This window comes from Elephas maximus, chromosome 10 (genome assembly GCF_024166365.1).
Source record: "Elephas maximus indicus isolate mEleMax1 chromosome 10, mEleMax1 primary haplotype, whole genome shotgun sequence".
NCBI classification, from domain to species: Eukaryota; Metazoa; Chordata; class Mammalia; order Proboscidea; family Elephantidae; genus Elephas; species Elephas maximus.
This window is the reverse complement of record NC_064828.1, coordinates 58,826,949-58,854,574: the sequence shown is the minus strand read 5'-3', so window position 1 is coordinate 58,854,574 and position 27,626 is coordinate 58,826,949. Positions and strand designations below refer to the sequence as shown.

General features: G+C 38.1%; 1 protein-coding gene across 1 annotated transcript; it reads left to right on the top strand.

Moving 5' to 3' along the window:
• The first annotated feature begins 23,637 nt into the window (after positions 1 to 23,637).
• RPL10L (ribosomal protein L10 like) lies at positions 23,638 to 24,282 on the top strand. The gene has a single exon (XM_049897698.1). The coding sequence runs from the start codon at positions 23,638 to 23,640 to the stop codon at positions 24,280 to 24,282; it is 645 nt and encodes a 214-aa protein (XP_049753655.1).
• Positions 24,283 to 27,626: the final 3,344 nt, after the last annotated feature.

The following is a 27,626-nucleotide window of genomic DNA, read 5'->3' as shown; positions in this document are numbered from 1 at the left end:
AAATGACAGGGCATACCAGTATTACATAACTTAGCTCAAATAGGTGATTTTCCTGCCTTTCCAATTTTTTTTTCTAGTTCTCTAAGTTCAAATCTGAAGACTTTCCACTGTAAGCTGAAATTTTAAATTGACTTCTCTTTCTCCTGAATAAGGACTCTTTGAAGCCATTCTCACTCTAAAACAGCCAAATGATAGAATAAATACTGTCCACTCCAGGGTGGAAGTACTTGGCTTTATCAGAAATAGATAACGATCACCACTAAGAAAAAGTCTCTGTTAAAGCCAAAAGCCAAACCCATTGCCCTGGAGTCAATTCCAACTCTTAGTGACCCTATAGGACAGAGTAGATCTGCCCTATAGGGTTTCCAACACTGTGAATATTTACAGAAGCAGGCTGCCATATAGTTTTCCTGTGGAGCACTTTAAACACTGTGCCACCAGGGCTTTTCTGTCTCTCTCACTCTTTCTCTGTCTCTGCTAACCCAGCAACCCAGTGCCATCGAGTCGATTCCGACTCATAGCGACCCTATAGGACAGAGTAGTACTGCCCCATAGAGTTTCCAATAACCTGCAGGGTCCTTTTCTGACTCTGCTTTTGGTTCTAACTAAAAAAGGAAAGATTCTCAAATATGTCTCTCTACCTGTTACCCCACTTTCCCTTAATAAGAATGACCTAACACCCATCTGCTGTAAGCGAGAAGAACTGAGTTCTTCCTCCTCTGGTGTGGCTGACACTGGAGAAAAATATTTTTTCTTAAAATTGTTTATGATTAGCCAAGCTTGGCTGTAATACAAGACATAAATGTCAATTGATATGTGGAAGATTTTTTTTCCCTCAGTTAAAGATATTGTTTTTCTTGCTCTTGTAAAACTGCTCAGATAATTGTCTTTTAAATAGAAAAGTATCATAGATTAGGTTAATACAATCTGGCCAGAGTAATATTTTGTTTTTGTTTTAGTTATCACAAATTTGTCATTGTAACATAAAGGACAAGACCTGGGGGACAGAGCGCTAAAAGAAGTCATATCCTGGTTACACAACGTACCTGCTGAGACCCAATCTGATCACTCACTGTGTCATTGATTCAAATAACAGCCACTATACCACCACCACCACATCAAAGCACAGTAACTTTCTGGTCCGTCTGGGATTGTAAACATATACTGTCAGACAGATCTATATAACTAGTATTTGAGGCTATTCTACTTTTGTACCATGAGTGGAAAAGCATCAAAGTCATTATTATATTTCATCTATACACCACACTTCCTTTAAGTATTTAATTGGGCGCTGAGAATGCTAACAGAATAAAGCAGGGAGGTGGGCTGGGTAAGAATGAGAAAGGCTCTCTGTAAGCTAGTCAGCTAGATTGCTGAGGAAAAGAACTATGTATAACTAGAAGAGTAAGATAATTTCTAAGTGTGGGAAGCAGTGTGCATGTGCAAAGCTATGGTCAGATTATAATTTAGGGTGACTATTAAAATTTTTTTTTTTATTTATTCAAGCCATTCCTCCTCAGAGAGACTCGAATTAAGTCTAATTCCACACTTCCTGAGTTCAGGAAGATATGTTAAGCAGGACCAAGGGCAACAAGTAGACATAGTTTACAATACTCCATCGAGAGCCAACATGCTGAAATGGAAAAATATTAGGATAGACTGTAGATTTTCAAGCCTGTCAAAGAAAGTAATATTTATCTAGGCAAAGTGTTTCCAGGAATTATAGAAAAGATTCATAAAAGACATATATTTGATCCCTGGGAGCATATTAAACTACAAGAAAATATGACTTTCACTTTTTTTCCTGTTGGAGCTCGGTCTTGTTGATCTCCAACCAAATGTTCCCAAGAATTAAATGCATAGAGGTGAGTATATATGTGTGCCTGAACACTTATTCATTATTACATATGTTGAAAATCCAATTTTGATGCCTCAGTAGTGATTGATATCAAGACTTCTAACGTCTTCTATCATGAAAGAGGGCCTCATCCATTCTGGCAGGTTGTAAGGCCCTGAAAAAAAAAGGCCTTGAGGCGGGGTAAAAAAAAAAAAAAAAGAGAGAGATTGACAGGGAAATACAGAAGACTCAAAAACAAGTTTCTTGTCTGATCTCACTTAGAAGGGTCATTTCTGAAGAAGCAAAGGGAGGACTATGTCTGGATTCATGATGGGAACCTCTTCCGTAAAGCTTTTTTTCACCATTTAAGGAACTATTACTTTCCTGCAATTGTCATTGCTCAAATTGTTTATACCAATTATATTGTAGTTACACAGCATGTCTGGAATTTTCAGCTATCTTTTTATATGTACACATCTTATCTTTCAAATTAGATTTCCGTACATCTTCACTATATCCGCCCACACAGGGCATATAGTAAAGTAGAACTGAGCATTTGGCACTCAGTAGATCTTTGTTGATTAATCGATTGGATCCTTTTAATCCTATATAACACTTTTACTGATTTTAATTTGATCCAGATAGAATCAACTGAAATGAAAAAAAAAAATTGGATTTCTAAATACAAGTGCTATGAAAATACATGTTATAAAGGCATATCCACATTATTAATTTAGTAGCATTGTTGCTCTGCTCTTTCAAAAAATTCAAAGCTATTCTCTCCATTGGTTACCTAGGCTAAGTAAAAAGCATATAAGTCACAATCTAAGGTTTGCTATAGTTTTAATCTTAATTAAAACTGGAGAATTTGTTTAAAAAACAGAGAAGGAAAAAACATTCAGGGTGTTGGATTTAACAGGTTTGGGCTGTCAGATCCATGCAGCTGCTCTCAAGACATGGTGCCTGATTCACTGTGTCACTGACCGGATGAGAAACTGCCATCGGTATAATTAGGAGAGAATTTGTGAATCTTGATGTGCCAGACAGTGAAATCCTTTCCATAAGCCAGTTTCCAGGCAGATGAAACACAATCCGTCATGCAGGAAAGACGAGCTGAGACTGCAATTCTGGATCAAAAATGAAAATGAAAAATTAATATACCAAAGTATTTATGTCTTTATAGATTTTAACTCTAAATACGTATGCTATACATCTGAAGGAGCCAGTTAACACTTTCATAATAACCTAATCCTGTCAATTGATTCTATCGACTATGGAAATAATTTGTACATGAATGCTGCAACATGTAGCACATCAAGACTTATGTCTTAGGATAATTATGTTTTGTGGAAAAACTAGTCCTGAAATGCTAAGGTGGATTTTTTTTCCCCCAAATTAGTAACACTTGCATTAGAATTAGTAAGAATTTTCTTAAGAGTATTATTGCACAGTAACATAAATTGTCCATTAATAATTTATTTCCTTAATATTTCTTATTTCTCTAAAGGATTATTCCTAGATAATTCAACTTACATTTTTGCTACTTTAAAAGTACTCAAAGAAAATGGAAACCTTTAAGATTTATTTCTAGGAAGAACTGAGCCTGAATAAAACATGCCTCATACATAATTCTTTAAAAAACTATTTTTTCCTTTTTTAAAACAAATATATTTTATTTGTCTTAAATGCATCAAAGCAAAAAGCAGAGAAAAGGTATCTAGGCCCCTCCTCCTGCCATATGCTAATAGTGAAGACTCTTTGTACATCTCTTAAATTGTTTCAAGCTGCATAAAAACAATTTTTAGAGAAAATTATTCCAACATACATTTTGACACATTTCCAATATATGCTATCGTTTGTTTTAGCTCTTTAAAATTTTTTTTGAGAACACTCTACAGTTAAATCTATATATAAAATTAACCAGTTTGGATAGATATATATGTAAGAATAAGAAATTACTGCCCATGTAGCAGTTTTTAATTCTTAATAAACTCATGTATTAGTTCTGCTATTATTTTTCCTTTTCTGTTTTGGATTCTTTAGGATTTTATACATATAAGGTCATGCCATCTGCAAATAGAGATGGTTTTACTTTGTCTTTTCCAATCTGGATATCTTTATTTTAATTAATTAATTTTATTTTTTGTCTTATTGCTTTGGCTAGAATCTCTGCTATAATGTTGAATAGAAGGGCTGAGAGTGAACATCTTTTTCTTGTTCCTGACCATGGGAGGGGGTATTCATTCCTTCACCATTAAATATGTTATTAGCCCTGGGCTTTCATAGATGCCTCTTATCAGGTTGAAGAAGTTCCCCTTCTATGTCTAGTCTGTTGAGTGTTGTAGTTATGAAAGTGTTTTGAATTTTGTCAAATATTTTTTTCTTTATTAGATTGATTTGTCTTTTATTCCATTACTATCATGCAGTATGCTGAATTAAATTGATCTTGCATTTTTGCAACAAATCCTATTGGTTATAGTGTATGGTTGCTGTTATATGTAGCTGGATTCACTTTCCTAAGGTTTACTGAGGATTTTTATGCTTATATTGATAAGAGATACAGGTCTTTAATTATTTTTTAACTCGTGCCTAATTTTGGCCTTCTGGGAATAATGACCTCATAGAATGACTTTAGAATATTTTGTAAAGGATTGGCATTTAATCTTCTTTGAATATTTGGTAGAATTCACATCTGGGTCTAGACTTTTCTTTATGAGAAGTTTTAAATTATTAACTCAGTTTAATTACTAGTCATATCTCTTTACATATTATAGATCTATTTTGAGTTTTTATTTCTTCTTGAGTCACTTTTGGTAGTTCATGTCTTCCTAGGAATTTATTCTTTCTTTCCCTCTACTTCTTCAGTGACTTCCATTGTGCATATGTTGATATGCTTAATGGTGTCCCACAGGTCTCTGAGGCTGCACTTATTTTACATGGATTTTTTTCTTTCTGTTCTTCAGACTAGATTATCTCAACTGATCTATTTTCAAGATTGCTGATTCTTTCTTACGTGAACTTGAATCTCCTACTAAGCCCGTCTAGTAATTTTTTTTTTTTTAATTTCAGTTATTCTACATTTTAAACCCAGAATTTCCTTTTTTGTTGTTGTCTCTCTTTTTTTTTTTTTTAAATAATTTCTGTCTCTTTTTATTGATATTCTGTATTTGGTGAGGTAGCATCCCCATACTTTCCTTTTTCTTTAGACATATTTTCCTTTTGTTCTTTGAATTCATTTATAATAAAATGTGCATAATAGCTGGTTTAAAACCTAGTAAGACCAACATCTGGAATTCCTTAGGGATAGTTTCTATTGACTCCTTTTTTCCCTATGGGCCATACTTGCCTATTTCTTTAAATGTTAATAATTTGTTGTTGTAGAAAACTGGACATTATAAATAATATCACGTTACAACTTTTGCAATCAGATATTCTGCCTCCCCACTTGTTATAACTGTTTGGTGCTCTCGTGGCTGCTTCTGTTTATTTTGTTAGTGACCTTTCTGGAATAATTTTGTAGCCTTTACTCCCTGTTGGTTATGCCTACCGAAGTCTCTGCTCAGTTAGTTTAATGGTCTGGTAATGATTGGACAAAAATTTCCTAAAGAGTTTTGAAACAATAAGTCTAGTACTCTTTGTTAGGGGGTCTGTGTGTATTTTGAGGCAGCTTTTTTCAATGCTTTAGCATATTCCAGAGTCACAGACTTTATTTCCTGCTTTCACAGGGACTCAAGGTTAGAGAGAAGCAAGATATTCAGTCCTTCTCAGGAAATTCCTGAGCATGCATAGCCCTATACATACATGGGGGCTTCTAGATCTCCAGGATTACATTGGAGCTTGGAGCTTTTGAAAGCCCTCTATGGACACCTTTGCCCCCAACCCCAGATTTTTCTTTGAAGTTTTTTTGGCCACCCTTTTTTTTTTTTTTTTACAACTATTATTGCCTCCTCAGGAAGCTGTAGTGCTAAACATCTGCTGTCGGTTGTTTTCAACAAACATCTTAGGGATAGGGCTTTTCCCTCAGAAGAAACTTTAAGAAACTTAACAAGAAGCCCTGTGATTGGAAATTTTCCAGGGAGCTTCAAGACAGGTTAAATGGTGATAATTCTCTAGGAATTGAGTGTTTGGAAGAGTTCTTACCCTGGTCTGCCCTTCAAGTGGTTGCTTAGCTGCTGATTTTCACAGCTATTGTGGTGTTACAAGTCTGCTGATTTCCAAGACTAACATAGACCTGGAGAGAAGGAGATGGGGATGGTAATAGGTCAAGTTAGACTACCACAAAATTTTCTGTTCTTTTTTTTTTTTCCAACTATGTGTGATCAGCACTGGGGACACTCTGATAATCAAGACAGACATTGTTCCTGCTGCTACAGTAGCCACAACATAGGAGACAGACCTTAAAAAAGAAATTTCAGTGAAAATGGGTAGGTCTCATCTTTATCCACTATTCTTCATTTTTCTTCCACTTCCTATCTTACTCCACTGATATTGAAAAAGCTTGCTGTTCTTAATGAGAACTATTTTTCTAGAATAAATGCCCCTCAACTGTTGCAAGCTTTTGTTAACCTAGAGATCTGAAAAAGTTGATTTTCACAATTTTTTTTGCCAGTTTATTTTATTTTATTGAGAAGCAGATTTTTATAGGTCCTAAATGCTATGGAGCAGTTCTACTCTGTCCTATAGGGTTGCTATGAGTCAGGATAGACTCAACAGCAATGGATTTGGTTCTTTTGGTTTTCTTCCGCCATTCCAGAAGTCTCCTCTGTGACTAACTTTTAACGAATCAAATGTGGCTGCAGTGATGCTGTGTGACTTTTGAAGTTAGTCATAAAAAGGAACACAGGGTCAGCCTGGCTCTCTGTTTTGGGATGCTAGCACTTGGAACCCAGACACAATGCTGTGAGGAAGTTCAGAACACATGGAACGGTAAAGTATAGACAATCTGACCAACAGCCCCAGGTTAGATCCCAGCCAACATCTAGCAGCAACTGATGTTTTCAGCCATCATGTCACTACAACCACATGAAACCACCTGAGCAAAGACCAACTGAAAGAGCCTAGTCAACTCCTAGAATCTTGAGTGATAAAAATAAGGCAAAGATCAAATCCAAAGCATTATTAGGAAAACATGGTCCAAATGAACCAAGAGTGTGACTGTGTAACCTTTGTTAACACATCAGAAAGGCTTACTGTATTGGTGCCTCATAGACTATTTCAACAGATAAAATGTTCTCTAAGGATTTTAAGGGTATACCTTGTAGATCCTTTCAATCAAACAACAACGGGAATTCTAAGAATCTTAAAATTGTTTTGCTATATAGCTTTCCAGGGAGTGTAAGGTAGAAAACAACTTATCTCAAAGAGATTTGTGGATAAGACTTTTTCTAATTGTGTGAGTACCACACTACTACTTTGGAAGAAAGGTGATAGAAATAGTATAACATGAAAACAGGTCTTTGTTATGCTTGCACCCATTGTTGTGGCCACTGTGTCAATCCATCTCTTTGAAGGTTTTCCTGACTGGGCAGTTTCGTTCTATTGTACATAGCGTCGGTATGAGTTGGAACTGACTTGACGGCACGTAGCAACAACTCATCATGATACCTTTCAAGTAAGTGGACGGGTATTTGGATCTAAAGGACAGAAAGTCTATGAACTCAATATGTAGGAAGCCAAGCTTCACATATAGCACCCAAACCTCAGATCAGCACTTCTCAAATTTGAAGATTAGACTAAGTCTTTTAAGACTAAGCTATTTGTGTTGATTCAAATAATCTTCTATAATATTGCTTAAATATTTGCAATCATAAAACTGCACATCAATCACTTATCATATATAACTAATTAACAGCTTTCTAGTCTTCTGCAAGTATGAAGTCTAAACAGGTAAATAAAAAATTTATATACTAGAACCAATCAAAATCTAATTAGCATGTTTTTGTGCTGCCCTTCCTGATTTATTCCTCACTTACGTTTTTATAGCTTCCTGGAAAAATGTAAAATATCACTTATTTTGAAGGAACTCATCCTGTACTACCAAAGCACACATGTAAGAGTACATCATTTTATATCCAAAGTGAAAAACAGGTTTCCAAAGGGGAAGTAATCAAAATGTAGAAAATATCAGTCAAAAAAGAGAACGCATCATGTCCCTGGGACTGAATAGTTAAAATAATCTGACTATACTTCTGTTGAGAAAATGTGTGATTGTCATATAGATAATGGACTGTTTTAAATTAGGCATGTGAGAGGCAGACAGAGTGACCACCTGTTAGCCATAACAATAGACACAATCAGCCGACTTTAAATAAAAGGCCATTCATAGTCATGGCTCTTTTACATTCAATACCCAACTCTAGGAAAAATGTAGTCAAGTTGCTCACCTAGGCTCTCAAAAATATTGAGATAACATCCCTAGTGTGAAGTTACTCAGAAACGCAGATGAAAATTACTGCTTGTCATCAGTGGAGCTTTCACATCTCTTTGAGAGCCCAAGTGAGAATCTCAGAATCACAGTATATTGTCAAACAACAAGAGTGAGGGAACACTACATAATGACTAAGTGATCAACAATGCAGATGCTTCCAACAGCAGGAGAGGACATCCAGGGTGCACATTAGTCAATGTGTTAGAATCTAGTGCATATTCTTCTTTGGGAACAAAGTCAGGTTTAGCTCTTTGCAAAAAATTTGAAATGTGATATCAAAGAAGAAAAGGAAGTGCTGTACTGAATTGATATACACAACTGTTCTTTTCCAGTCTTTGCATGAATGCAGAAGATAAGGGGCACTTGACTGTATTTTTACCTCTGTCTAGTGCTAACCCAAGGAGCCCTGGAGGCACAATGTTTAAAGAACTTGGCTGCTAACTGAAAGGTCTGCAGTTTGACCCCACCAGCTGTGACACAGAAGAAAAGACCTGGTGTTCTGCTCCCACAAGATTTCAGCCTAGGTAGCCCTATGGGACAATCTACTCTGTCCTGTAGGTTTGCTATGAGTTGAAATCAACTTGACAGCACACAATAATTGTGGTAGCTCAAGTTAGTTAAAGGCTGTGTTAATGCTTAGCTATTCTACAAGCACAGAATAGTACAAAACTCTCTTGTAGAACAAGAGAAAAAAAACGTGGAAGACTTTTTTTATGTTTAATACTACATCATTAAGTCTAAACACTTGTGCCTCCCTGTTTTCCAAGGGCTCCTAGTAAATATTCTCTCCCTGCCCATTCTAAAATGTATTAGTTTAGCCAAGTTTATCTACTCTCTTTTTCTTGTGCCTGCACAGCCAAACGGTGGTGAGCCAGAACCGGTTAACACTGGCTCACAAGAGCTGACCGTGTGCATTTTATCTTCGTGTTCAGCAAACATCATATTGGTAGCTTGAAACTGAACATCAGAGGAGGGGCGTATTTACACCACAAAAGTCAGCAAGCCCTGCAGATCAGTGCTTTTCCCCGCAATGAGCACAAGGTTAAACATTTACCAACACACCACTGCACTTCGGTAGTGTGTTTACTCATTAAAATATTTATTGTGTACTGACTTTGGGGCACACAATTTGCCCCCCCCACCAAAAAGAGATAAAACAATGCACAAGGGCTTCCAGTTTCCTGTCCAAAATGCAAAAATCTTGGAAGTCATCATTCCCAGCCTCACAATAAGAAAAATGCCAAAAAAACTGAATATCAACAACCCTTCTTAGATTCATAAAAGAACTGAGGTAGCAGTTTAAATCATCACACTGAAAACTAGAGATAGAGAAAGATACAGAGAGTCACAACTTAGTAGGAGCAGAAGCTGCTGTTGGAGCCAGCATTGGGTAGGAATACTAAAAGGTAATTGACTGATGCTGGAGACTGAGCATGGACTAGTTTAAGAGATGAAAACACCTAGATGTTTAGCCTCAGGGAATCCCTCACACTTTTATGACTTTTACCCTCAGGAACCCAACCAGGTTCTCACTGTGAGGATCTGAGAAAAATTCCCTTGTGTTCCTGGGAGGGGGATAAGAGAAGTAACACACATTGAGCTCACTGTTCTTAACAATGCCTGACCTCAAAAGAAACTATTCTATAAGAGCCTAACTAAGGTGGGCTTTACAAGAGCCTAACCAACGTGGGGGGAGAAAAATACCCAACTCCAAACTTCCTATCTCACTTAAGGAGTGAAAAAACAAAAAGCTGAGAAGAAATTATAAGGGTCATTTCCCAGGAACACAGGTTCATTAATACTGAAATCTGATCATAATATTAGAGAGTGCTTTTCTCCCACCCCCATCTTATTCTCAAATCAATAGGGTTCCCATATGGGGTCACTATTAGTCTAAATTGACTGGACAGCACCTAACAACAGCAACAAGAACTACTGAAAAGAACTGCCAAGCTCAGATTCTACATGAGAAGTCTCACAATGACACCAGAGGAAATTTTAGCCTCTGACACCTACAGGCAAAGCAAACAGTAAATGCAGCCTACCTCCTAATTGGATATACATAAAATCTCACAGTAAATGGACTATTTACCTCATTTCGTTTTAACTGATACAACATGTTAAACAAAAAACTACAAGACTTGCTAAAAGACGAAAAACAGAGTCTGAAAAGACAGGGGAAGTATCTGAAGCAGACTTAGATGTGGCAGAAATTTTGGAATTATCAGACTCAGAATTGAAGATGACAATGATTAATATGAGGTCCCTAGGTAGTGCAAATGGTTTGCACTTGACTGCTAACTTAAATGTTGGTAGTTTGCACCCTGCAGTACCATGGAAAAAAAGGCCTGGCAATCTGCTTCTGTTAATATTACAAACAAGAAAATCTTATGGAACAGTTCTACTCTGTAACACACAGGGTTGCCATGAGTCGAAATCAACACAACAGCGACTAACAAAAACAACATGATTAATACACTAAGGATTCTAATGGAAAACATAGACAACATTTAAGAACAGATGGGTAATCTAAGCAGAGAGATGGAAGCTCTAAGAAAAAATCCAAAGGAAATGCTGGAAATCAAAACAGGGTAAGAGAAACGAAGAATGCCTTTGATGGACTCATCAACAGAGCGGACATGGCCAAGGAGAGGATCGTGAACTTGAAGATATATCGACAGAAACATCCTAAGCTAAAAAAAAAAAAAAAAAAAGGAACAGGATATTCAAGAACTGTGGGGCAATTACAATTATAATGGCTAAGAATTTTCCAAAATTATTGACACACACCAAACCACAGATACAGGAAGCTCAAACAACACAAAGCAAGATATTATTGACACACACCAAACCACAGATACAGGAAGCTCAAACAACACAAAGCAAGATAAATATCTAAAAATCTATACTGAGGGATTTCATATCCCAACAGCAGAAAAATCAAAGGAGAAAATATTGAAAGAAACCAGCGGGAGGGGGAGCATGTCAGTGAACCAAATAGACATAGTCCTTGCACTCACAGATCTTAAAGGTTGTACGTCGTTGCCCTGCCCCATTCTTATCTTATTCCTCACCTCCACTTACATATATTCTACCCATTCTTGAAGCCATCTCTAACTATTTCACTCATCACCTATAGTTCATACTGTGGCAACTTGTGTGTTCCTGTGATGCTGGAGGCCATGCCATCAGTGTTTCGAATACCCACAGGGTCACTCATAACCAGAGCTTCCAGACTAAGGCAGGCTAGGAAAAAAGGCCTGTGTGATGGTTAAGATTGTGTGTCAACTTGGCTGGGCCATGATTCTCAGTGTTTATACGCGATCACCCCCATGATGGGATCTGCTGTGAGCAGCCAATCAGTTGAAATGGAGTTTCCTTGGGCGTGTGGCCTGTATCTGAATATAAGTGGACATTCTGGCTTTTGCCTGCTTTGGATCCTGCAGCTGCCTCCTGTTCATCTGACCTCCAGTTCTTGGGCCTTGAGCTAGTAGCTTATCTGCTGATCTTGGAATTCATCTATTTTCATAGCCTGTGAGCAAGAGCCCTGCTCTCTGACCTGCCAATCTTGGGTTTGCCATCCCCTGCAGCTATGTGACTCAGGAGAAGCCTTGAGGTCTTGCCTGCTGATCTTGGGATTCATCGATCTTCATACCCTGTGAAAAAGTGCCCTGCTCTCAGACCTGCTGATGTTGGCTTCGCCCAGCCCCTGCAGCTACATGAATCAGGAGAAGCCTCTATCCTGATTTACAGACTTGGGATTTTCCAGCCTCTACAATTGTGTGAGCCATTTCCTTGATATAAATTTCTGTCTGTATGTACTTATATGCTTTCCTGGTGTTGCTTCTCTAGAGAATCCAGCCTACGATAGCCTGGCAATGTACTTCTGAAAATTAGCCAATGAAAACCTTATGGATCACAAGAGACTATCGTTGCATTCACTTGCTTTAGACATGTCACTTGGAGGGATCAGTCACTGGAGGAGGACATCATGTTTGATGAAATAGAGGGTCATCAAGGGCACAATTCTTGGTGGGATGGATTGGCAGAACAGACACAGGCTGAATTTGAACATACTGGCAATTATGAGGATGATGAAGGACCAGGCTAGGTTTCATTCTGTTGTATTAAGGTCATCATGAGTCATATTCAACCCCACAGTGGCTAAAAACAACTATTTCACATGATACTAGTGTCTTCCTTTGTTAAATTTTATTGTATTTATAAAAGCAATAAAATTAGCAAATAAGATAAATCTAAACTGTTTTCCAAATTATTATCATGTTCTCACCTATCATCAGGCAAAGACATTGTCATGGACTGATTTGTGTCCCCCCAAAAATATATGTCAATTTGGTTAAGCCATGATCCCCAGTATTGTGTGGTTGTCCTCCATTTTGTGATTATGATTTAATGTTAAAGAGGATTAGGGTGGGATTGTAACACCCTTAAAACCCATTGCCGTCGAGTCGATTCTGACTCATAGCAGCCCTATAGGCCAGAGTAGAACAGCCCCATAGAGTTTCCAAGGACCGCCTGGTGGATTCCAACTGCCAACCTTTTGGTTAGCAGCTGTAGCACTTAACCACTGCACCACCAGGGTTTCCTTGTAACACCCTTACTGAGGTCATATTCCTGATTCAATGTAAAGCGAGTTTCCCTGGGGTATGGCCTGCACCAACTTTTATCTTACAAGAGATAAAAGGAAAGGGAAGTGAGCAGAGAGTTGGGGACCTTACACCACCAAGAAAGAAGCATTGGGAGCAGAGTGTGTCCTTTGAATGCAGGGTCCCTGAAACTAAGAACCAGGGGAATGTTGATGACAAAGACCTTCGTTCAGAGCCAACAGAGAAAGCCCTCTCCTAGAGCTGATGCCCTGAATTCGAACTTCTAGCCTACTAGACTGTGAGAGAATAAACCTCTGTTTGTTAAATCCATCCACTTATGGTATTTCTCTTACAGCAGCACTAGATGACTAAGATAGACATTTTATACTTTTTTCCAAGTTTACCCTTGTATAATGCACACTGTAGGTGCGGCAGTAGGAAGGAGGGGAAACACTCAACATTTCAGCATTGATTGAGGGGAATGCTTTTCTGCTGATATTTAAATAGAATGGCTTGGCTTGTGCATTTTTCACTGGCTCTCCCCTAGTGTTTGTGAAGCTGAGGAAAGGAGTATAAATAGAAGATCCCAGTGTGTGGCCCTCCTCTTTTCTTCCCTCTCTGATGCTCTCCTGCAATTGTAAGGACTTTATGTATCAGTGGGAAACCCTGGTGGTGTAGTGGTTAAATGCTACAACTGCTAACCAAAAGGTCAGCAGTTTGAATCCACCAGGCGCTCCTTGGAAACCCTATGGGGCAGTTCTACTCTGTCCTATACAGTCGCTATCAGTCAGAATTGACTTGACAGCAATGAGTTTTTTTTTGGGGGGGGGGTTATGTATGAGTGTGGTAGCATAACCAATTCTCCCAGTTTGTCTAGGACTCAGAGGTTTTGCAGGATGCCAGACTTCAGTGTTAAAACTAGTAGTTTCAGGCAAACCAGAATTAGTCACCTTTTGGATTAAAAAAAGAGGTTTGTGCAGGCAAGTCCTGACAGTGTCCCCAGGGTCTTCTGGTTGTAGAATTTTAGGGTTCTGGAAATACAAAGCATGGTCTAGACAGGTGGGGGAGGGAATAGCACATGAGTGCTGAATGGCCAAATTCTTTTCACTTTACAAACTCTTCTCCCCTGACACTATTCTGGCACGTAATGGTGCAAAAATATACAAACATGTTTATAAAGTAAAAGACACTAAAATCATGGTCAAATCATTTTCATCTCTTTTCTGCATTATTGTAAAGTCTTACTACCTGGCCTCCCTTCATCTGTTTTTTAAAATGTTTCCCGTCTATTCACCATACTATAGCTAGAGTGATAAAGCCTGTGCGAAGCCCTCCAATGGCGTGGCATCAAAGACCACGATGCCTAATTTGGGAAAAATGGGCCCTGCATGGTATGCAGTGCCCTACTCATACATACACACCAGCCATCTGACCCTCTGGGCATGTTATTACACTCATTGCCTCCTATTATTAAGCTACAGTCACACTGGCGTTACTCTATAGTTTCTTAAATATGTCATTTTCCCACCTTCTTCAGTGCCTTTACCATTTGCCATGGTTAGAGTCCTTAGGTAGCGCAAACAGTTAATGTGCTAGGCTGCTAACAGAAAGATTGGAGGTTCAAATCCACCCAGAGGTCCCTCAGAAGAAAAGCCTGGTGATCTACTTCTGAAAAACCAGCCTTGAAAATCCAATGGTGCACAGTTCTACTCTGACACACCTGGGGTCACCATAAGTCAACAAGATGACAACTGGTTACTGGTACTAGCATATGCCATGTTCACCATATGAAATTTCTTTCCTGATGAACTATTTTCTGTCTATTCCTCAGTCTAGGTTAAGGGTTTCATCCCAGGTTCTCATGGCTCACTTTGCTTTTCCTTTTTCGCATGTTTTGCATTTTGTAATTACATGCTGATAGAATGTTTGAATAATATCTAAATTCTCTTCTTTACTTGCAAACTGAGGGCAACTCAAAATTACTTCTTGCTTAATCTCCATATTCAGGCACATAGGCACATCTTTTGCTCTCTCTTATTCCTCCTTCCCCACACTCTGATTTTGGTTATAATATTTTCACAAAATTTAATACCAGATAGAGAAAGAAAAAACAAACAAACCAAAAACCTATCTCATTCTTTATGACACTTTTAAAAAGCATGATAGTTACTCTTCCCAGGAGTGTTAAAAGTTGAAAATGCAAACATCTTAATTAAAAAAAAAAAAAATCAGAGGCGGGGGCAAGATGGCAGAATAGCCAGACGCTTCTGGCGATCTCTCTTACAACAAAGACTAAAAAAAAAACAAGTGAAATGATTATATTTGACAAGCTAGGAGCCCTGAACACCAAAGGCAAAGTTAGAAAATGCACTGAGTGGCACGGGAAAGGGAGATGGTTCAGAGGTAGAGAGCAGTTGCCGGACCTGAATCACTGGGATCCCTCAGGCACCATCCTGGGAGCAGCTGCAGCAGGCTGGCAGTAGCATTTGGCTGCAGATTTTCAGGGAGAAGCAACCAGCTACACAGTCTACTCACACCTCCAGAACCAGAGAATAACGGTGCTCTTGGCAAAAGCTAAGTACTTGCATATTTTTTACTGTGCCCTCTGCCGCCACACCTGTTTCTGAGGCTGTTGATTTCTCTGGGCCTGAGATAGGCTCTGTTGAGTGCGTGGAGCCATTCTCCCTGCCTTGGGGAAGGAATAAGTTCGCAATTGGGGGAAAAGACAATTTGCCAGCTCCACTAACCTGGGGTGCTCAGGACAGAAGTGGCTCCTTTCCAGGCATAAACGGTCCATGGACTTTGAGTACCTTTCCCCTCTGCATGGACCTGTGTGGGCCTGTTTCAGGAGAATATGCCCATGTTGGCAGACTACAACTGTTTCAGCTGTGCAGTGGAGAGGTGGGTGTTTGATTTTTGACACCTCTTTTTAAACAGGACCCTCACCTACCCACATAAGGGGCCTAAGGACTGCTGGCTACACTTAGATCACCCAGCCACCCGTGACTGGGATCCAAGGATAACGGGTACCTCCCAGCCCTTACAACCAAAAGCATTGGGTGCCCAAGGTCTATCTGCAGAACCCACCCACCTGTATGCTCTAGGGAAGAGGGATGTGCTTTCTTCAGAGTCACTTGGGGGATGATTCTCAGCCCTCTGCCTTGTTCAGAGCGTGACCCCACACTGCAATCAGATACTGGTACCTACTCCAATCACCCTGCCCCTCTAAGACTGTAGGACAGAGCCTGAACCACACACTTGATGACCAGCTACCTGGATACCTGAGCTGAATCCATACAAGAAAAGTGAATGAACGCCTAGGCTGATATACCTGATAACAGCTCTACCCATCTGGTGACAGGATGTCAGAGCTTCAAAGGCAATAATAATCAAGCTACCTCACTCAAGCAACCATTTGGGCATATCAAAACAAAACAAAGCAAGAAACTAGGATATAGTAAACAAACATAAAATAAACTAATACAATAACTTATAGATGGCTCAGAAACAACAGTCAAGAACAAATCACACAAAGAAACAGACACTGATCACTTCAACAAGCTCTCAAAACAAAGAATCAATGGATTTCCTAGATGAAAGTACCTTCCTGGAATTACCAGATGCAGAATACAAAATATTAGTATTCAGGACCCTTCAAGACATTAGGAAGGAGATCAGACAATACGCAAAAAAGGCAAAGAACACACAGATAAAACAGTTGAAGAAATTAAAAAGATTATTCAAGAACAAATGAAAAATTTAATAAGCTGCAAGAATCCACAGAGAGACAGCAATCAGAAATTCAGGAGATTAACAACAAAATTACAGAATTAGACAAATCAGTAGAAAGTCAGATGAGCAGAATTGAGCAAGTGGAAGGCAGAATTGGTGAGCCTGAAGATACAGCACTTGGCACCAATATATTTGAAGAAAAATCAGATAAAAGAATTTAAAAAAATGAAGACAACTTAAGAATCATGTGGGACCCTATCAAGAGAAAGACCCTATGAGTGACTGGAGTACCAGAACAAGGAAGGATAACAGAAAATACAGTGGGAATTGTTGAAGATTTGTTGGCAGAAAACTTCCCTGATATAGTGAAAGATGAGAAGATATCTATCCAAGATGCTCATCAAACGCCACATAAGGTAGATTTTAAAAGAAAGCCATCAAGACGTATTATAATCAACTTTCCAAACCAAATATAAAGAGAGAATTCTAAGAGCAGCTAGGGATAAACAAAAAGTCACCTACAAAAGACAGTCAATAAGAATAAGTTTGGACTACACAACAGAAACCATGCAGGCAAGAAGGCAATGGGGTGACTTAAATAAAACATGAAGAAAAAAAATTACTAGCCAAGACTCATATATCCAGCAAAACTGTCTCTCAGATATGAAGGTGAAATTAGGACATTTCCAGATAAACAGAAGTTTAGAGAATTCGTAAAAAAAAACCCAAAACTACAAGAGATACTAAAGGGAGTTCTTTGGTTAGAAAATCAATAATATCAGGTAATAACTGAAGACTAGAACACTGGACAGATCAATCAGAAGTCAACCCAGACAGGAAAATCTCAAAAATAAATCAAGAGTAAAAAAAAAAAAAAAAAAAAGCTCAAAGCAGGGAAACAGCAATGTTATTATGTAAAAGAAGACAACATTAAAACAAGAAAGAGGGACTAAGAAATGTAGTCACTGATTTCTCAAATGGAGTGGAAGACAAGGCAATATAAACACATGAAAGTTAGGTTTAAACTTAGGAAAATAGGGGTAAATATTAAGGTAACCACAAAGAAGACTAACTATCTTACTCATCAAAACAAAACACAAGAAAAAAATACTCAGGAGAAACAAAATCAACAACAATGAATAAGAGGAAAAGACAATATATCAAGATAAACTAGTCAGTACAAAAAATTAAGTGGGAAAAGTAAACTGTCAACAACACAAAAAAAAAGACATCAAAATGACAGCACTAAACTCATACCTATCCATAATTATGTTGAATACAAATGGACTAAATGCACCAATAAAGAGACAGAGAGTGGCAGATTGGATTAAAAAACATGATCCGTCTGCCTGCTGCCTACAAGAGACACACCTTAGATGTAGAAGAACAAACTAAAAATCAAAGGATAGAAAAAAACATATCAAGCAAACAACAATCAAAAAAGAGCAGAAGTAGCAACATTAATTTCTGACAAAATAGACTTTAAAGTTAAATCCACCACAAAGGATAAGGAAAGACACTATATAATGATTAAAGGGACAAATTACCAGGAAGATATAACCATATTAAATATTTATGCACCCAATGACAGGGCTGCAAGATACATAAAACAAACTATCAGCATTGAAAAGTGAGATAGACAGCTCCATAATAATAGTAGGGGACTTCAACACACCACTTTCGGTGAAGGACAGGACATGCAGAAAGAAGCTCAATAAAGACACGGAAGATCTAAATGCCACAATCAACCAACTTGACCTCATAGACATATACAGAGAACTCCACCCAGGAGCAACCAAATATCTTTTCTAGTGCACATGGAACATTCTCTAGAATAGACCACATATTAGTTCATAAAGCAAGCCTTAGCAGAATCCAAAACATCAAAATATTACAAAGCATTTTCTCTGACCAAAAGGCCATAAAAGTAGAAATCAATAACAGAAAAAGCAGGGAAAAGAAGTCAAGCACTTGGAAACTGAACAATACCCTGCTTAAAAAAGACTAGGTTATAGAAGACATTAAGGATGGAATAAAGAAATTCATAGAATCCAATGAGAATGAAAACACTTCCTATCAGAACCTTTGGAACACAGCAAAAGCAGTGCTCAGAGGTCTATTTATATCAATAAATGCACACATACAAAGAGAAGAAAGGGGTAAAATCAAAGAATTATCTCTACAACATGAACAAATAGAAAGAGAGCAACAAAAGAAACCCTCAGGCACCAGAAGAAAGGAAATCATAAAAATTAGAGCAGAATTAAATGAAATAGAAAACAGAAAAACACTTGAAAGAATTAACAAGACCAAAAGTTGATTCTTTGAAAAAATTAACAAAATTGATAAACCATTGGCCAAATTTACAAAAGAAAAACAGGAGAGGAAGCAAATAACTCGAATAAGAAATGAGATGGGTGATATTACAACAGACCCAACCAAAATTAAAAGAATCACATCAGATAACTATGAAATATTGTACTCTAACAAATTTGAAAACGTAGAAGAAATGGACGAATTCTTAGAAACACACTAGCTACCTAAGACAAACAGAGGTATAATAATTAAATATACCCATATGGAAAGAAGAGATTGAAAAGGTAATCAAAAGACTCCCAAGAAAAAAACAAAAAGCCCTGGAATGGGCAGCTTCACTGCAGAGTTCTATCAAACTTTCAGAGAAGAGTTAACACCACTAAAGGTATTTCAAAATATAGAAAAGGACGGAATACTCCCAAACTCATTCTATGAAGCCAGCATATCACTGATACCAAAACCAGGTAAAGACAGCACCAAAAAAGAAAATTACAGACCTATATCCCTCATGGACTTAAAAAAAAAACTTAGATGCAAAAATTATCAACAAAATTCCAGCCTAGAATTCAACACCATACCAAAAAAAAAAAATAATTCACCATGACCAAGTAGGATTCATACCAGGTATACAGGGATGGTTCAACATTGGAAAAACAATTCATGTAATCCATCATATCAATAAAACAAAAGATAAGAACCACATGATTTTATCAATTGATGCAGAAAAGGCATTTGGCAAAGTTCAACACCCATTCATGATAAAAACTCTCAGCAAAATAGGAATAGAAGGATAATTCCTCAAGATAATAAAGGGCATTTATACAAAGCCAATAGCCAACATCATTCGAAATGGAGAGCGCCTGAAAGCATTCCCCTTGAGATCGGGAACCAGACAAGGATGCGCTTTACCGCCACTCTTATTCAACATTGTGCTGGAGGTCCTAGCCAGAGCAATTACGCTAGATAAAGAAATAAAGGGCATCCAGGTTGGCAAGGAAGGAGTAAAAGTATCTGTATTTGCAGATGACACGATCTTATACAATTGTAAGGATGGCTCAGGACTGGGCAGTGTTTCGTTCTGTTGTGCTTAGGGTCGATATGAGTTGGAACCGACTCGACGGCACCTAACGACATGATCTTATACAGAGAAAACCCTACAGAATCATCATGAAAACTACTGAAACTAACAGAAGAGTTCAGCAGAGCATCAGGATACAAGACAAACATACAAAAATCAGTTGGATTCCTCTACACCAACAAAAAGAACATTGAAGAGGAAATCACCAAATCAATGTTATTTACAGTAGCCCCCAAGAAGATAAAACACTTAGGAATAAATCTTACCAGAGATGTAAAAGACCTATACAAAGAAAACTACAAGACACTACTGCAAGAAACCAAAACAGACCTACATAAGTGGAAAAACATACTTGCTCATGGTTACGAAGACTTAACATTATAAAAATGTCTGTTCTACCAAAAGCCATGTATAGATACAATGCAATTCTGATCCAAGTTCCAATGAAGTTTTTTAATGAGATGGAGAAAAAAATCACCAACTTCATATGGAAGGGAAAGAGGCCTGGATAAATAAAGCATTACTGAAAAAGAACAAAGTGGGAGGTCTCACAGTCTAACTGATTTTAGAACCTATTATACTGCCACAAAAAAAAAAAAATTTTTTTTTTTTTTTTTTTTATACTGCCACAGTAGTCAAAACAGCCTGGTATTTGTACAACAACAGATACATAGACCAATGGAACAGAATTAAGAATCCAGACATAAATCCATCCCCATATGAGCAGCTGATATTTGATAAAGCCCCAGAATCAGTTAAATGGGGGAAAAGACAGTCTTTTTTACAAATAGAGCTGGCATAACTGGATAACCATCTGCAAAAAAAGTGACGCAAGACCCATACCTCTCACCATGCACAAAAACGAACTCAAAATGGATCAGAGACCTAAATATAAAATTTATAACGATAAAGATCATGGAAGAAAAAATAGGGACATCAGTAGGAGCCCTAATACATGGCATAAACAGTATACGAAACATTACCAACAATGCAGAAGAGTAACTAGATAACTGGGAGCTCTTAAAAAAAAAAAAAATTTTTTTTTCTTAAAAATTGAACACCTATGCTCATCCAAAGACTTCACCAAAAGAGTAAAAAAATTACCTACAGACTGGGAAAAAGTTTTTAGCTCTGTTATTTCTGATCTCTAAAATCTACATGATACTGCAAAAACTCAACTACAAAAAGGCAAATAACCCAATTAAAAAATGGGCAAAGGATATGAACTGGCACTTCACTAAAGAAAACATTCAGGTAGCTTATAGATACAAGAGCAAATGCTCACAGTCATTAGCCATTAGAGAAATGCAAATCAAAACTACAATGAGATTCCATCTCACTCCAACAGGCTGGCATTAATCCAAAAAACACATAATAATAAATGTTGGAGAGGTTGTGGAGAGACTGGAACACTTACGCACTGCTCGTGGGAATGTGAAATGGTACAACCACTTCGGAAATTGATTTGGCACTTATTTAAAAACCTAAAAACAGAATTACCATAGGATCCCACAATCCCACTCCTTGGAATATATCCTAGAGAAATAAGAGCCTTTACACGAACAGATATATGCACACGCACGTTCACTGCAGCACTATTTACAATAGCAAAAAGACGGAAGCTACCAAGGTGTCCATCAACTGATGAATGGATAAATTGTGGTATATTCACACAATGGAATACTATGCATCGATAAAGAACAATGATGAATCCATGAAACATTTCATAACATGGAGGAATCTGGAAGGCATTATGCTGAGTGAAATTAGTCAGTTGCAAAAGGACAAATATTGTATAAGACCACTATTATAAGAACTCGAGAAATAGTTTAAACAGAGAAGAAAATATTCTTTGATGGTTATGAGAGGCAGGAGGGAGGACGGGAAGAAGGGTTTTCACTAATTAGATAGTAGACAAGAACTATATTTTAGGTGAAGGGAAAAACAGACGATACAGGCAAGGTCAACACAACTGGACTAAACTAAAGGCAAAGAACTCTCCTGAATAAACTGAATGCTTCAAAGGCTACTGTAGCAGGGGCATGGGCTTGCGGGCCATGGTTTCAGGGGACATCTAAGTCAATCGGCAGAATAAAATCTATTAAGATAACATTCTGCATCCCACTTTGGAGAGTGGCGTCTGGGGTCTTAAACGCTAGCAAGCGGCCATCTAAGATGCATCAATTGGTCTCAACCCACCTGGAGCAAAGGAGAATGAAGAACACCAAAGACACAAGGTAACTATGAGCCCAAGAGACAGAAGGGGCCACATAAACCAGAGACTACATCAGCCTGAGACCAGAAGAATTAGATGGTGCCCGGCTACAACCGATGACTGCTCTGACAGTGAACACAACAGAGAACCCCTGAGGGAACACAAGAGCAACGGGATGTAGTCCCGAAATTCTCGTAAAGAGACCAGGCTTAATCGTCTGATTGAGACTAGAAGGATCCCGGTGGTTATGGTCCCCAGACCTTCTGTTAGCGGAAGACAGGAACCATTCCCAAATCCAACTCTTCAGACAGAGATTGGACTGGACAATGGGATAGAAAATGATACCGGTGAAGAGTGAGCTTCCTGTATCAAGTAGGCACATGAGACTACATTGGCATCTCCTGTATGGAGGGGAGATGGGAGGGTAGAGGGGGTCAGAAGCCAGCCGAATGGACATGAAAAGAGAGTGGAGGGAAGGAGTGTTTTGTCTCATTAGCGGGAGAGCAATTAGGAGTATACAGCAAGGTATGTATAAATTTTTGTAGCAGAAACTGACTTGATTTGTAAACTTTCACTTAACCAAAACCAAAACCAAACACGCTACAGATGAGTCAATTCTGACTTATACCAACCCTATAGGGCAGAGTAGAACTGCCCCTACAGTCTCCAAGGAGCACCTGGCGGATTCCAACTGCTGACCTTTTGGTTAGCAGCTGAAGCACTAACCATTACACCACCAGGGTTTGCACTTTCACTTAAAGCACAATTAAAAAAAAATCAGATGGTATTTCAGTCAATTTTGTGGAAGCCATTTTGGTCACAGAATCATTCCATTAGGGCAAATAATTAAACTTTCACGTTTACAAAAGTTATGAAGCAAAATGTACAATAGATATCTTCTCTTGATTCTCTCCACCCTTTTCTCCTCTCTCTCTGAGTGGCACCACAGACGCAAGAAACCACTTTACTCAGGGAAAGGGGCCACATGCTCTTCAGAAAAACAGTATTTGGACTACAAATCCTGATGGGAGATACAGACTGAGAGAACAGATTCTTTAACCAAACTGGACAAAAGTATATTGAACAGCCAGGGTGTCTGTGGGACAGTATTTGTCTTCTTTAAACTCTAGCAAAACACACCTTTTACAATTAAAGTAATGCTGTTAAACGTGACAACGCTTGATTAGTCAACCCATAACCTGCTCGCGGGCAGCGGGGACTCTGCGCATGTGCCAAGCCCCGCCTCACGCAGGCGCCGAGTGACACTGCATCTATGGTTGCGACATCATGAAAGAGCGTCCTCACACCTACTTGGAACTCTATGGTTTCTGCGTGGGAAGATGGGCAGCCTATATAATACATGCGCAAGCGTGCTGCGCTTCTTCCTGTTTTCCTCGTCTGGTCGCTTAAGGCTTTTCGGTTGTCATGGGCCGCCGCCCTGCCCGATGTTACCGGTATTGTAAGAACAAGCCATACCCAAAGTCTCGCTTCTGCCGAGGTGTCCCTGATGCCAAGATCCGCATTTTTGATCTGGGTCGGAAGAAGGCAAAAGTAGATGAGTTCCCACTCTGTGGCCACATGGTATCTGATGAATATGAGCAGCTCTCCTCAGAAGCCCTGGAAGCCGCCCGTATTTGTGCCAACAAGTACATGGTGAAGAGTTGTGGCAGAGATGGCTTTCACATCCGAGTACGGCTCCATCCCTTCCATGTCATCCGCATCAACAAGATGTTGTCCTGTGCTGGGGCTGACAGACTCCAAACAGGCATGCGAGGTGCCTTTGGGAAGCCCCAGGGTACTGTGGCCAGAGTCCACATTGGCCAAGTCATCATGTCTATCCGCACCAAACTTCAGAACAAGGAGCATGTGATTGAGGCCCTACGTAGGGCCAAGTTCAAGTTCCCTGGACGCCAGAAGATCCACATCTCCAAGAAGTGGGGCTTTACCAAGTTTAATGCTGATGAATTTGAAGACCTCGTGGCTAAGAAGCGTCTCATCCCGGATGGTTGTGGCGTCAAATACATCTCCAATCGTGGCCCCCTGAAGAAATGGCAGGCCCTGCATTCCTGAGGACTTTGGAAGCGCTGTTCTACTTGGGCCAGGGTGGTCTGACATGGCTACCAATAAATTGTATTTCCTGGCAAAAAATAAAAATTAAATTTTTGAAATGTAGAGTACTGGAGAAGTAATTTTTATACAAATACTAAAAAGAGTTTTAATAGCAAAAATTCTTAAGAATGAAACAATTTGTATGCAATGTATAGGGAAAGCTATTGCTATTCTACTCCAAAACACTGACCTGAGAGAGTCTAGGGAAATACATCCAAAGTTTTGTTTGTAGTAAAGTCATAAATTATGCACCTCTCAATACCTTGAATAAAAATGAGAGAAAGTCCAAGATTTGTAGGGAAAAAAAATCCTTATTGTTTTTAGAACTTAAAGAGTATTGATAGAATTAGTGATACTCATTAGTGATATTTCAACTATAGCCTCTTTGAAGCTGAAGAGCCTATTCCCAAATTTGGTCCTTAAGTTTTCCTATAAATTTTGGCATGTTGCTTTTAGAATTACCTATCACCTCCAATGATAATTGGACTGCCTTAGGACAGTTAGGTATCACTGCAAAAGATTTTCCCAGACAAACCTTACATTATCTCAAACTCAGGAGACTAATGGTTTAATCCTCACAGAAAGGTCATAGGTGACAGCAGAATTTGAATTGCTTTGTATCTGGGTCCCAGTAGAATCGAAAGAATAGGGGAGATGACGCTAAATCAGCTGCCTGGGCTCTGTAAAGACCCTAGAGAGAGTATACAATCTATAGATGTTTGCCCTGCATTAGAGTTAACATTGATCAAATTTTTTGTTTTGTTTTAGAGACTACATAAGCTAAAATTCCTGGGGTCTGTACTACGGGTTTTTGTTTGTTTGCTTTTTTAAATTCCTGTTCTTTAGATTGAATTAGTCTTTCAAATCTCAAATCTTCAAACAGAACGCACACTTTTCTTCATCTTCAACTAAGCACTCATTTCCTGAGTCAATGCATTGACTGAAAGCAACAAAAATTCTAAACAGTGTAGAAATATTGCTGTTTAAATTATTTTCATTTAGTTAAAAAAAAATGCTTTGTTGATCCCAATATTTTGCTTCTGGTTTGATAACTTCTTTCAGGCCTTTCTTGTTAAGATACTTCTCATTTATATATTTCTAAGCTAGGTTGCTATTTTAAGCTATAATATTTCTCCATTTTTTTTTTGTATATAAACTTGAGAAAGATAACTCAGCAAATATTAAATAATATGCATTTTACTTGGCATGTTTTATTGATGACTTGAAAAATTCTCAAGTTTTGTAGAAATTAGGCCTATAAAAAAAAAATTTTTTTTTTTTGGCCTATACTATGTCAAAAACCTAACTGCACAGAGAAACACCAAAAGTTAGTGTAACAGTGTATTTATTGTGAGTAGGTAAAATTTTAATTGGGCATTGTCAAAGTATTCAGAAAGGCAAAGAGGGGACAGTGAAAGCCGGTTACATAAGTCATTGTTATGTTAATTTCCCAGGAGATAACATCAAAACATGGTTCCAAGAGGTTAGAGAAACAAGGCACTAAAGAAAAAAAAAAAAAAAACATTGCTCTGGAGTCGATTCTGACTCACAGTGACCCTGTAGGACAGAGTAGTACTCCCCCATAGAGTTTCCAAGGAATGCCTGGTGGATTCAAACTGATGACCTTTTGGTTAGCAGCTGTAGCAATTAACCACTATGACACCAGGGTTTCCACAGTCACTAAGGACATGCCATATATTGTCCAGTCAGACCCTGGGTTTCCTGCTCCTTGAAACTTGTGCAGTAGATAATTCTCTAAAAGAGCCCAATGCCTAAAGCAAAACAATTTCCACTAAGCGGCTCAACAGGCTCCTGTTTGACTTGAAGGTGACTTTAAGAGAACAATTCCTTAAAGGCTCAAGATTGAAAAGGACACCAATGGGCAGATGGCCCAGGTGGGTCACCCCAATTCCGTGAACCCAGAAGTCTGGGTTCCAAGAAAATCTAAATGGTTTGTCAACCATTAGTAAATGAGAACAGACTTAAGCCAGACCTTCTGGCTCCTGACCAGTCCTATTCAGTTTTTTGACTTTTTAACCCATTGTCTTGCAAAAACAATACCAAACCAAATGCATCCCAAAAACAAAACAAGACAAACAACAAAAAAACAGTTCCTTATCTACATGCTAATACAACCATGATCCACTTGTAAAAATTTTTTTCCATCTTCATTATTCACTATTCTTCTCCTTTTTGCTTTTTGATCTCAAAACTTTCAAACATCCTGAGCTTCAAACTTTGCACTCTGCTTCAGTAAAAACAGTAAAGCAGCTAAGAATGGATTCTTGAACTTCCTTGACCTAACATGCTGATAACTATGGTTGTTTATGCATATAGATGTATGAGTGGAAAGGAAATAGATAAAAAATTGTTTCATTAAAACTGGGGTAAGTGTTATGAGGGTTAGTGGTTTGACTTGTTTGTATAGTTTTGCACATGAAATATTTAAATTTTATCTTTTTCTAATGACGCAAGGACATTTTCACTTATTTGCTTTTTTTAAAAAACAATAAACCCATTAATTAATATTCTGCAAGCCATTGTATTGTTTATTCAATATTTTTCTATTTTAGGATCATTCTAATTATTTTTTTAGAAGAAAACAATGAGTCTGAAGGGTAATTTAATCGTATTTTTGCAGACCTCTTTGTTATTTTGAAAATTTTATTCAAAATGAAAAATTCAATTTTGGAACATCTTATTCATGTATTTATATATTCATATACTACTGCAATGAAACAGATCTTTTCATTTAAATAAAAAAATAAACTAAATTCAAGCAAATAGTGCACAATAAAATACTGATTTAATTGATGTAGTCTCCAGGTTTTATGAAACCAAGGTTTTTATGGCTAAGTGAGAAGACGGACAAAGATTTAATAGGACCATTCGCCGTATCAATTTAGCTTTGAAAATCACATTCCAATAACAATCATAAACAATCTTTACACCATTTCTTCTCTTCCTGAAAATATACAATTATACTAAACTTCTTTAGCCTGAAATCTTAAACAAGCTCTGGCGTAAATTGACCATCACTAACACTTGCAGGCATTTTATTTCTAATTCAGCAGCTTTGAATTGACTTCCCTGACATAGTTCAAGGAGGACTTTCTGGTTCTTAGTCAGAGTCACTATTAACCAAAGAATTGAGCTAAGACATACGTCATTTATCCACAATTGTTGTCATCCTTAGGTGCTGTTGAGTCAGTTCTGACTCATACAGACCCTATGTACAACAGAGCAAAACACTGTCCAGTCCTGTACCATCCTCGCAATCATTGTTATGCTTGAGCCCATTGTTG